The sequence below is a fragment of the Otolemur garnettii genome, unplaced genomic scaffold (genome assembly GCF_000181295.1).
Source record: "Otolemur garnettii isolate 467f Iridium unplaced genomic scaffold, OtoGar3 scaffold00217, whole genome shotgun sequence".
NCBI classification, from domain to species: Eukaryota; Metazoa; Chordata; class Mammalia; order Primates; family Galagidae; genus Otolemur; species Otolemur garnettii.
In genome coordinates this window covers 1132929-1145551 of record NW_003852612.1, presented here as the reverse complement: position 1 = coordinate 1145551, position 12623 = coordinate 1132929, and the positions used below count along the sequence as shown (strand labels likewise).

Genomic DNA, 12623 nt, shown 5'->3' with positions numbered 1-12623 from the left:
TAGAGATGTTTCTGAAATTCCCCTCTGATCCAGGCACTTCCCTGAAACCACATCCATGGCCCTGTGTGTCTGCTGAAGTCCCACCTGAAGGCCCTTCTTAACTGGGACACTGCGGCTCCCTGCCCTGCCCTACAGATGGTCTCCTTCCCCAGGCTCACTCTGCTGTCTCAGGCCACCATACCATCCCCCGACTGTACTTTCTGCCTTTAAACTTCTCCCCTTTTCTTTCAACCTAGACTTAGCCTTGGCCTTAAAAACTCCCCACATTGAGCCTTCTGTCTAGGGTTTCCTGAGTTACCCAGCTGCTGTCACAGCTGTGCCTGATGTATTTATGTTATCTAGCAGGCTGAGGTTCAGTATACATGTGACAATCTTTATAAAAGACCTTTAGGGAGCAGACCCCTGGCCTGTTCATGCTGGCACCCAGCATGGGCAGAATGCCTGCTGCATAGAAAGAATCAGTGTGCTCTTCAAGCTTAGAGATCAATCCATATCTTAGCATATTAAGAAGTCACTAAACTCTGCACCTGGGTAGCTGTTTCAGGGCCGTCAGTCCCCATTACCTACGCAAATATTACAGAGTAAGTCACACTGGAGTTGGGTGACAGAGTCAAGGCCTCTTCCGTTAGTTAAGAGAGTCTTTGCCTTTATTGAGCAACATTTCCTCTAAGGGCCACAGCTGACAAACTTCCTCACTGCACAAAGCTGAGGTTGCATAGCCGGGAAAATCTATACAGATTTAAGATCCACAGATAGTCTCCCCAAATGATACGAGAAAATAAAATCCACCTGTATCATTGACAGGTGCACAAAGAATCCAGGGAAGACCCTCACAGCCACATCGGGGCCCAGCATCAACTCTGCCGGTCCCTCAGAGACGCACGAAGGACCCACCAGAAACCTCGTGATGGAACTTGAAGTCTTCAAGCTGCGGGTAAGTGACGCTGTCAAACACCTTCAGCTCTGACTTCCCACAGGTTGTCAACCACGCCACCAGCCCAAGGAGCTCCTCCAGGTGAGGGTCCACTTCACTCTCGGTCAGCCCATCGTACCTGTGGGGACAGATGAGGCCAGCTCCCTGCACTTCTTGGACGGAGCACTCACCTTTGTGCATGGTGCTCCTCACACAGATGCAGAGACAGCACAGATCTGCAATTCTGGGGGAGCCCCTGAGCCCCCTTCAACACCAAGAGGCAAAGGAATGCCCCGGATGAACATCATTACTCATGAACACCAGCCTTGGATCTAAAGAAGTGCAGACGAAACCTGTGAAGAGTTATAGCACCATCTGCTCACAGGAAAAAGACATGTGCTCAGGGCATCAGCAGAGCAGGGGCCCCTCCAAAATAAGAAATGGAATATTTCACAAGAACAATAAAACAGTGTGGGAAACGGCTTTATTAGGCTTCCTTGTGCTTATTTTAAGCTTGAGCATTGTTTTAGTATTTTAATGATAGGCAGGGGGGCTATCCTGCTTTTCTTACAGAGAGGGGCCTCTCAAGTCTCATTCCAGCTCAGCCATTTCTGGAGTAAAAGTGCCTGCTGTGTGCTTCAGTCAGGGCAGACAGGGAGGCCAGTGAGCCGAGATGGGTCCCTCTGATCATTCCCCAGAATGGGCTCCTGGTCCCCTCCTGACTTCCATGAGATGTCTGGGGAAAACCAACCACCCACTGAACCAAGGAAATCTCCCAGAAAGATGGCAATAGTCATCTGGTCACCATCCAGACTAACATAAAATGTGGTATACCCAGAAGGACAGTTATGCTTAGCAACCTTTTGGAGGAAGGCCCTCAGGTGTAGTCATTTAATCACAGGCTTTTGGAGACTCTGCGAACCAAGGGACTTCAGCCACCTCATCCAAGTCATGGCCCTCAGACTTGATGCCTAGCTCTGTAATGAAGTCTGTGGGCCAGTAGTAAGCCACACTCAAAGAGGAGAAGGGCCTCTCACACTTGCCTACCAAAACTCAAGGGAACCAACATATATAGTCTAGCCTTAAAGGGGCTTCCTCAAGATGAGCAGAAGAGTTTGGATAATCATGAAATTTCTGTGATTTCCATCCCTTCATCCCTTTGCTCTCTCTAATCTCTCTCACCCTCCCTGAAGATGATATAGCAAGACAGAGGAGGGGAAATGAGTTCAGACTTTGGGATTCCCAGGGCTCAAGGATTTGGGGGAGAAGTAGTCACTTGGGAGCTGGTTCCAGAGCAAATCAGTAGAGAGGCAATGTGAGACAGGGAAGGCGAGGAAACCAGCACAAAACCATTCCCAAGCAAATGCTTCACTGGGCAAGGGAGGTTAGTCCTTCAGGGAACCCTGGAAGCAGGACAGAGCTGGCCCATCCAAGGGGAAACTTGGCTGGACATGTGCTGATCAGCTCCTGTCCTTCAAGGGTCGAGAGCTACTTTGAGGTTTTGTTGATTCCCGGACATGTCCAGCCCTCCAAGCACACAGGTAGGCCAGTTCACAGCCGCCCCTGAAAGTCTCCCAACACAATGTTTTGTTTGGATTCTGACAGGTGGAAATCAGGTCAGCAGGCATGAATGTGACAGGTGCCACCACATCGACTTGGTAGAACTATTGATATCATTGCTGTCACCCATTGATTCTTTGAGGAAGTGGCCCCACACCTGTCCATGCATTAAATTACTTTAGGAGAATGCTCTCGTCACACTCTGTGGAGTTTGTATTTCAGAAGAGGACACATCATATTCAGAGTGGCTTCCTCCAAAGCCCTCTGAATAATCCTGAGTGAGGACCATGAGGCTTTGATGGTCCCCTGCCAGCAGAGCTACTTACCCGAGTAACACCTTGAGCAGCAGGGGGTAGCCCTCTGCGTTCTCAAACTCCAAAAACAGCACGGAGGAGACAGGGTAGGAGTCCTTCACAAAGCCCAGGATGAGGTTCACAGCCTCGGTGACCTCCGGGGTGGGGAGGGTGTCTGCCAGCCTGGACAGGTTGTGGAGGGAAAGCTTGATACAGTCCATGGCTGCAGGGGGAGAGAGGGAGAGCATCGCTGGGCTCTGAAGCAAGAGCCACGGTCACCCCATCCCCCACCGAGAGCCTCATGTCAAGATGTGAGTGAGAGTGAATCCAAAACACGTTCTGCCCACTCTGGCTCCAGAAGATGCCCGGGCCATGGGAAGTGCCTTTCTGTGAGCTGCCCTCTCAGGCCCGGCAGGTGACGCAGAGAAGGAAGGCAGGCCCTTACCCCTCTGCTCCTAATTACCAGAACTCAGTGGAGTCCGGGTCCACTAGGTAATGAAACGTGAGATGCAAGACCAGAGCTCATGGAAGGCCTCCTCTTAAAGGAGCAGAGTGGGGGCTGAGCAGAGAAATGAGCAGGGAAGGTTGCATGAACACGTGAGAAGGGAGGGCATGAAGAGATGGTGTTTAGGGTACTGAAGAAGCCGGGAGAGAGGGAGGGGGAGGAAGGTGGCACTACTCCTGTGGCGCCTGGCTGTGGGACTTGCTGGCTACCCCAGAGCAATGGGAAGCCAGAGGAAGGGATGAGTCAGAAGAGAGAGGTCATCAGATTTGCATTTGGATGGGTAACTGTTTCTAAGAGTCTCTCTTTGAGTGGAGTCTCTCTGGGTGCCCGGCAAAGCCACACCAGTGGATCAGGAAAAGTACCTATGACAACTTGAGATAATGCAAGCTCAGCCTCTCAGCTGCAAGGGCTCAGAAGTGATTTGAAGGTCTGCTCGTCCAGCCAGGCAGCCCTGGGATTGCCAGCTTGGCAGGTTAACTGTGAGGCCAGCCCTGACTTCCTGACCCTCTCTCCTCACCCCTAGAAACCACAAAAACCACCCACTGCCCTACAGAAGTTGTGGACTCCACATTCAGGTGGAATTTTCTCTCACCAGCTGATGCCCTCTGTTACAGGAGACCCAGAGAGAACACGGCTCCCAGGGCAAGTGTCTATGGACAAGCCGATCATAGGGGCAGGTCAGACCCCCAACTCTCCCCAAAATATCCCCTACTTCGGGGTTTCTGTGCCCAATGGGGGAGCTGAGTCCATGGTGAGCGGGGAGATAAGCTAAAAGGAAGCTTCCTGAGAATGTTCTCCTTGGAGCATATCCTGCAGAGCCCCTCTCAGCTCTGTGTTGGACCAGCAGAGATGAGGCCAAGACATTGTCCTGAGATCCTATGAGCAATGATGCTCTCTGCACTTCCAGAATTAATTGGGTCCTCAGGAGGCAGATGATGCTAAGGGATGCCCCTGTCACTGCTAACAAAGTTGACTCCCTCAGCATTTGACTTTTGATCAAACCCAGCTAATGTGATTGATGCTGACACCTACGTGGTACCCACCATGGACACTTTCATTATCGCAATCATTGAAGAACCTTGACAATCAAGTAAGGGCAACAGTGTTATTATGCCCATTTTACAGATGAGAGTACTGAGGCTCCCACGTGATTAAGTGCATTAGGTCATTCAGCTGTGAGGGCAGAGTGAGAGCCCATCCTCTGGCTGTCTAATTTCAGAGACCATGGTTTATGCCCCTAAACATGTTTGCTAGGACAGAAGTGAAGGAATCAGGCATCTCCAGGTTTGAAGTCTGATTAATTTGCTTCTCCTCTTCACTAGCTGGATAGTGTCAGCAAATTCTTCTACCATTCTTGATCTTTATTTTCCCTATTAAAAATGTCATCAACATCTATATCAAAGAAACAAATAAGATAATATTCAAATGGGCCCAGCACAGTGTCTGTTTGGTAGTATGTTCATAGCAAATGAGTTTTTCTTTCCCTCCCTCCTCCAATGGAGGATCAAAAGGAATAATAAGTCTACATCCCTGAATGGAGCCAAGCAATGTAGGATTAATTCCCTACTGGGCATGGCTGCTCATTTGTCCCTTCTTTGTCTCTAGAAATCTATATGATGCTACAATCCCAGGGTCTTATTGTGAAAAGTGGACTCTCAGCCTTTGCTCCAAGAGTTCAAGGGAAGCCCTTGAGTAGCCCCCGCCTGCACCTGGTCTCCTGGGACATACCCTGCAGGTAACGGATGATGCCAAGGTTCTGGGCCTTGGAGATTGCCCTCAGCACACAGAAGGTGGGCTCTTTCCAGGAGCAGCTATGCTCCCAAAGACAGGTTGTGGCAATCAGTAGAGACTTGAGATCATCTTCTGGGAGAAGAAGTCCCTCCACACCCTGAGATTCGCTGCAAATGTGGAGAAACATCTGGGGGAGAAAAGAGAAAAGGAGGACAATGTAAAACAGCCAAGAAGACCTGGTTAGGAAGCCCCCTTCCTATGACAGCGTCGTTCCCTATTTCTCAGGAGCACTGATAAACATGTCGCAGTGTGCGGATGGGACTATGCATGGTCACCCTCTGCCACCAACCAGCACGGACAGCCCATCTAGCTAGGAAAAGGTGGTAAGGCATTGGGGCTCAATTCTGCTGGCATCATCCCTAAACAAATCAGAGTAACAAAGAAGTCATTGACTTTGTAGTCTTTTTATACAGAAATACAGAAAAATGTCATCTCCAATTAGGATATAAGATTTAACAGAACCTTGTCTTATTGAAAAAGAGAGGTGTTCCAGAATTCCCGATTGACACGCAAACTCTCCATCAGATCTCCATCAGATCATGAGAGTTATCCTATAACCTCCTGACAGGCCATGCCCCCACCAATCCAGTCTTCTGATGGTTAGTAGAGGGACTTCCAATATCTTCCTTCCCACTTGGGAGTAAATCCAAAGCCCTGTGTGGAGTGGCCTGGACTCCACTCCGGCTTTATCCAGGGCAGCTCCCCTCTGGGCTCTCGGTGGTCCAAGAGGACCTTCTTCCAGTTGGGTAAATATATAAGCTGCTTCCACTGGAATGAGCCCATTAGCCCATTCTAGTCAGGCAATAGGGCAATGCTGGCACCACGATTTGGGCTACTGATCCCATGTTCCTACATCCTTGGCAGTAGATGTGGCCATGTGGCCAAGGTCTCACCTCGGTCTCACTTGTCTCTGGGCTTGGGTGAACATTTCTCTGCCCCTCCCTCCTTCCTGCCACCCCCACTGGGATAGCTCCTCTGATCCTGCCAACCTTTAACCCTCTGGTTAAATGGTATTTCTTCCAACGGTCTCCATTGATCTTCTAATACAAATCAGGGCCCCTTGTCACCACTGCCTGCACACCTTTGACTTTCCCTTCATAGCACTTATGAAATTTCTAACTATGCACTGACTCCTGGGTTGTTTCCCCCTGTTTGGCTTCCTCTGCCTATCTGTCACTTCTGAAGTGACTGGAGGCCCGGAGCTTTGTGTATTTTTATGGAATAAAATGTTGAAAACCCTTAAAGAACACAGGCACAGTCTACCCCTGGGGCTCACATTCTCTCCCTATGTCCAGAGGACCTCGAAGACAGGAGCTGCAGTAGTTCCCTGAAAGTCACCTAAAAGCCACACAGTAAAGACTTGGGAAGGGTCTGGTACAGTGTCCTGACTGCCTCTGAGAATATGACTCATATATGTGCAAATGACACCTACGTTCATTCCAAGGAAGGCAGCTCAGGGGCGACCCTCATAAGTGAGATCTGAAATACCTTCTAGCAATGATGAGTCAGCTTGAGAATTAGTCTAAAACGGATGTTAATGTGGACACGCACAAAGGACAGCTGTGTTTGGAAATTCGCCAAATGCTCAGACACTCCTGCTACATGGAGGCTCTGCCCAAGGCAATGGTTACGGAGATGAGTAAAGCACAGGGTCCCCCTTACCCTCCCCCACAAGGTCAGAGAAGCAAGAAGAGATTTTTGGAGAACAGCTTCGCAGGAGCTGAGAAAGCAGGAGCTGTCTAGAGGCGAGATGGGGGCGGGTGGGGGGGAGGAAACGCAGGATGACAGGAGGAAATTGTGTTTGACTCTCTGAGGCCTGTGCGGTCTCCAGAGGGGAGGGAAGGAGGTAGCATCATGGAGCAACTAAAAGCCAACATTCAGGGTGCGGCCCCAGTGCCACATTTACTACACCTTTGCTTGTACAGCCCCAGGGTGACAACAACCCCCACACTGGGACCTGTGCGTTATCCAAAGGGAAGGAAGAATCTAGAGAGAGGAGTTTCAGATGCCAGGGAGGGTGGGCAGGACGTGGGGACACAGACTGCGGGGAAGGAGCAGGGGCTGCAAGGAAGCAAAGCAGTGGGGGACACCCCTTTCTAGGAGGGCACACAGCCACTTTCCAGCCACTCTGGTATTGAGAAGCGGAGGGGCAGAGGGGAGAGCCAGCCCCCTGGGAGAACAGAGGGGCTCGGGACCTAGGACGGAGATAGCAGAAGTGGCTCTGGAAGAGTCTGCCCCCAAGGCGAAGCCCTCCTCACACTCACCTGCACAAACATCCTCTGAACTTGAATGTCACTCTCGAAAAGTTCGTCCTTTTCCAGAGGAAATGCGAAGAAAAGGTAAAGACACCGGAGGAGCAGGGCTGGAAGCCCAGACTCTGCAATCTTGCCCAGCGTCTCCTGCAAGGGAAGGTCACGGGTGACCCTGGACAGCAGAGGCAGCAGGGGCCTGGGAAAGCCACTTCCTCTCAGGGCTCTGGCCCTTGAGTGTGAAATGCAGACAGAGGACCCAGGCAGGGCTCTGCAAAGGTTAAGTATATATGAAGTGCCTACTGTTTGTTTGATATATGTTAGCTCTTCTATAAGCTTCACAGACTAGGCAGGAAGGGGAGGGAAGCAGGAGGGTGGGAATGTGGAAATTAGACTTCATGGGCTTTTTAGCAAACCATACCAGCTAACTGTGATCATTCGGTCAGTGGCCTCTGCACCACGAAGGGAAAGCCCTCAGGAGGGGAGATTTGTAATAAGTTCTGAGGACCTATCTGGTCCCTGTCCACCCTCTCATCCAATCCCAGACTCTGACAACATTTAAATGCTCACTAGGGTAAAGACAGACAATCACACCTCCACTGAGCAGCCCAGGACTCCCAGGCAGAGGCTGAGAGGACAGGGGGCCAGCAAAGATGGAGACCAGCCTGCACCCAGCTTCCTGGGGCCTTTCTCCCACGGACTCCGCCTACAGCGTCACCAGGATTAGAGCAGCTGCAACCTCGGTGTGCGCTGTGTGCACATGTGTGTGCATGTGCCATTTTTGCTGATGGTCACAGCTGCCAGGGAACACTTCCACATGCGAGGACACCAGCCATCAGCAAACCACATGGGGAAGAAGCCCCACGCTCTCAGCTTCCCAGTGGAAGGATGTGACTGCAGCCAGGACAGGGCACGGGGGAAGGACAAGGAACCGAGGCCAAATGGGCACCATCTCTTGGCAAGGGAAGGACAGGTGCCTACCAGTGTACCTCGTCAGGCTGACACACAATGGCTCAGCAATGACACGCAGTGGCTCAGAGCATGGGTTCTGCAGTCATGGCCTCTGGAGACCTGTTTTCTTGTTACTAACTGGTATCACCGTAATCTCCATGAGGCTTTGGACACATCCAGCCTTACTCCCAGCATTTGGGAACTAGTAAACATCAGTTACCAATCCCACACTAGCCCTAGCAGAGAGGTATCATCCCCAATTCTAAAATTGAAAACACAGCCAAGTGGAAGAGAGGTAAGACAATCTGCCCGTGGTTACACCCCGCTTGGCATGCGGGAAGGCAGGAGTCAAACCTGAATTTCAGACTCTCGGGTGCACGTTCTATTCCAGAAGAAGAGTAGGGAGGAGAAACAATGTTAGTTTCATAAAAAGAAAGACCCCTTGGGACAGTTCCCTTGGTTTCCCCTCGACACAAGGATGAAGAACACCCAGGGCAGAGGCCGAAAGGCCTGGAACTCACTGAGTCATTCCCTGTGAGCACATACACCGACTTCAGGAGCAGGTAGCCATCCTGATCCATGTCCCCTTTCCATCGCAGCAGCTGTCCGGCTGCCACTCGTGCTTTCTCTGGAAGAAAGAGTCGCCCACAGGGTGGGCAGTAATCTGCCCAGTCAGCACCTGTTCCACACAGGGCTCCCCCTCCTCAGGAGATGGACCTGAGAATCTTTAGAGGGCTTTGGCCTCCTGCTTACATACCTCCAAGGTCACCCGAACCTAGATCACACATTTCACACTCTGCCAATCCAGTCTCCTTAAAGGACAGCCTTTACCCCACCACCCTGAATGGCTCCCTATGGCCAGTGAGTCAGAACAAACTCTTTAGCTGCTGGGGTCCCCACAATCCAGGATCTTCCCCACTTCTCTATCGCACAGCCCCTTACACTGCAGGAGTCTCTGCAGATACACCGTGCCGGAGCCATTCTTCCCTCCTCGAATTCCCTCCTGCCCCTCAGCCCTGAGCCACCGTGAGACTCTACCCAGGCTCCAGGGGCCGGGGGAAGAATGCAAGTCGGGAGACACTGCAAACGATGCAAGATGTAGGTTTTGGGGACCAAGCACTTCCTCCCAGAGACCCTGGTCCTGTGTGTGTGTGTGTCTGTTTCTCTGTGAATCTGTGAGTGTCTGCATGTGGATAGTGTGTGCTTGTATGTGGTATCTCTGAGTGTCTATGTGTAGAGTGCGCACAGTGTGTACGTCTGTATTCGCGTCTATGTGTCTCTGCATGTATCTCTGTAGGACAGTGAATGTCTGTGTGTGTCTGTGTTTAGCATCTATGTGCAGTGTTTTTGCACATGTAGGTGTGTAGTGTACTGTATCCAGTCTGTCTGTGCGTGTGCGTGTGCGTGTGTGTCTGTGTTTGTCTCTGTGTATCTCTGTGGGACCGTGTGTGTCGGAGTGTGCCTGTTTGTGTGTAGCTGCTGTCTGCAGTGCATCTGTGTGTTGGTGTCTAGTGCACTGTGTGTGACGTGTATGTGTGTCTATGCCCATATCCGAGGAGTAGCAGAGCTCCCCGAGCCCCTTTACCTCCTCCCCTATCCTTCCCCCTGTCTCCACATAGGGGAAGGGCAGAGTACGGCCCCTGAGCTCCTTGGAGAGTAGGCAAAAGGGGCCTAGAGAGGCCTGGGAGGGGGTCTCAGAGCTGCCTGCTCTCCAGCCCCTCTGCCCGCTTACCTGCAGTCTTCCCAGCAATGGCTTTCTGCAGCTCCTGGGCAAGCTGGTGGGAAACATCTTCTGCCAGCCTTTGGAGACTGGGAAAGCAAATGATACCCACAGACTGTTCCCAGGCCTGAAGTGCACCAGATAAAACTCGGTCAGAGACGCCAATGTTGTTGGCAAGGCGTGAGCGTCATCTCACCTCCCTCCGTACCAGCCCAACCCGAAGGCTCCACTCCATCTCCCAGAAAGGCCCCCAGCCCCCCCCCCACAGCTTCAGCCACAGTCCTACCAATGCCTCTAAATTCTTTAACTTCCTGCAGAGCTCCACACCCACACATCCAGTTACCCCTGCACATCTCCCCTCACACCCGTGCTCCAGAAACGTCACAGGCTCAGAGCCTCATCCCTCCCCTCCCGCCGAAACTCCCTACGTTGGTAGCAGCACCCAGTGCCCTTGCTCTGGAAATAGCAAGAGGAACTCTTTAGGTCTCCCTCACCCTCCTCCAGCCAATTACTGTGTCTCTCTGATTCTCCTTCTATACAGTTTTCAAATCTTGTACAGGTATCTTAGTTATTTCCTTTAGCTAATTCTAAAAAAGTGGGATCGCCAGTTAAAGTACGTGCTTTTATTGACATTTTGGTGCATACCGTGCATCACTAACTCGTTCTCCAGGTAAAGTTTACCATTTCAGACTGCACAGGCCCCACGGAAACTTACGCCCACACCAACATGGAGCCTCGGCATGCTTTTTCTTTAATGAAAAACCTCATGGCAGAAAAAATATCTCATCCCAATTGCAGCCTTTTGATTACTAGAGTGGATAAGTGCTTCTCATGCTTCTGAAATGTGCCAGTTGTTATTCCTAGCCTATTAGTCTATTAAGGTTTTCACTATTTTCTTATTTATTAAAAAAGTTATTGGTATATTAAAATGTTAAGGTTTGGTTCATAATATAACGGCAACTATTTCCAGTTTGTCATCATTTGTCTTTCAAGGCGGTTTGTTTAGTGTCGTATACAGAAATCTGAAATGTGTACAAAATCACATTTCTCAATCTATTCTTTCATTTTATGGCTTTAGTTCCAGGCTTGAAACATTTTTCCCCAGTCCAGGTTGTTTTCAATCTTCTCATTTTCTTTTTTTCTTTCTTCCCTCCCTCCTTCCCTCCTCCTTCCCCTCCTCCTCCTCCTTCTTCTCTCTCTCTTTCTTTCTTTGTTTTTTTCTCTCTTTTTCTCCCTTTCTCTCTCACTTTTTTACAGTGTCACCCTCAGTAGAGTGCTATGGCATCATAGCTCACAGCAACGTTTTTTTTTTTTTTAGACAGAGCTTCAAGCTGTCCCCCTGGGTAGAGTGCCATGACGTCACAGCTCACAGCAACCTCCAACTCCTGGGCTCAAGCGAGTTTCCTGCCTCCGCCTCCCAAGCAGCTGGAACCACAGGCACCCGCCACAACGCCCAGCTATTTTTTGGTTGCAGCTGTCATTGTTGTTTTGGTGGGCCCAGGCTGGATTTGAACCCACCACCTTAGGTGTATGTGGCTGGCGCCTTAGCCAGTTGAGCCACAGGCACTGAGCCAGCTCACAGCAACCTTAAACTCTTGGGCCCAAGCGATCCTCTTGTCTCAGCCTCCTGTGTAGCTGAGACTATAAACACCCACCACAATGCATGGCTCTTTTTAGAGGCAGGGTCTCACTGTCACTCAGGCTTGTCTCAAACTCCTGAGCTAAGGCAATCCACCTGCCTCGGCCACCCAGAGTGCTAGGATAATAGTTGTGAGCCACAGTAATCTCTTCAATTTCAGTTTCCTTAGAATTCTTTCTTATCTCATCCTCCTCTACTTCTGTCCCACCTGGTAATCCTTTTCCTCAGAGTTTTTCTTCTTATTATTTAGGATAACCTTTAACAAAAGTCATGGAGTCCTAAAATTCTGCATGGAATGCCAGATTCTTTTCAGTATCTCCTCCCAGTTTCTGCAGCAAGCCTGTCCACAGGTCTGCTTGTCATCAGAGTCTTCAGCAGAAGTCCTATCCCTTTGTTCTACCTCATCGTCACAGGCCACGTCTATCAGTCCTGGATGGGGAGGGCATTTTCCTGACCAATGGTCAAAATGAAAGGACTGCTCTTGGCTCAGGTGCATATGAAATATGCTCTTGGTGCATATTTCTGGCGCAAATGGTCCCCATGAAGTGCAATTTTTCCAATTACCATCCACTTGTCCCAACTCCCCATCTATATTAAATGAAATTCTTGCCCCCAAACTTGACTGGGTTATATGTGCATGTGTTTAAAGCTGAGCTTGTCCAGCTAAAAAGGGTGATGAATGCATCAGATTCCCAAAGGGAAAATATTTTTAATGTCTTTCTTTCTATGATACTATGCCTGTTAAAAAAATACAAACTTTAAATATCTTCTCTTTATTAAAAGACACTATAAACAATGTGAAGAGGCAAGCCACAGACTGAGAAAAAATATTAACAATGCTTATGACTGACGAAGGATTTGTATCTAGACCTTCACAAACTGAAAGGAAAAAACAAACAGCTTGACTTTAGAAAAAAAGTAAAATAAAAAAATGAAAAAAATGGGTAATTCATAGAACACAAAATAAATAACAAATTGCCAATGATGGGGAAAATACAAATT

The 12623-nt window shown here is 49.8% G+C and overlaps 1 protein-coding gene across 1 annotated transcript in view; it reads right to left on the bottom strand.

Moving 5' to 3' along the window:
- The window catches only part of WDFY4 (WDFY family member 4), a 279600-nt gene that overhangs the window by 234431 nt on the left and 32546 nt on the right, over positions 1-12623 (bottom strand). Inside the window, exons 3-8 of the mRNA XM_003801656.3 lie at positions 9995-10109; positions 8784-8890; positions 7327-7461; positions 5000-5189; positions 2800-2989; positions 895-1052 (exon numbers count right to left, since the gene is read on the bottom strand). Of these exons, the coding sequence (XP_003801704.1) occupies positions 895-1052; positions 2800-2989; positions 5000-5189; positions 7327-7461; positions 8784-8890; positions 9995-10109 (895 nt within the window). The remainder of the gene's footprint in view (positions 1-894; positions 1053-2799; positions 2990-4999; positions 5190-7326; positions 7462-8783; positions 8891-9994; positions 10110-12623) is intronic.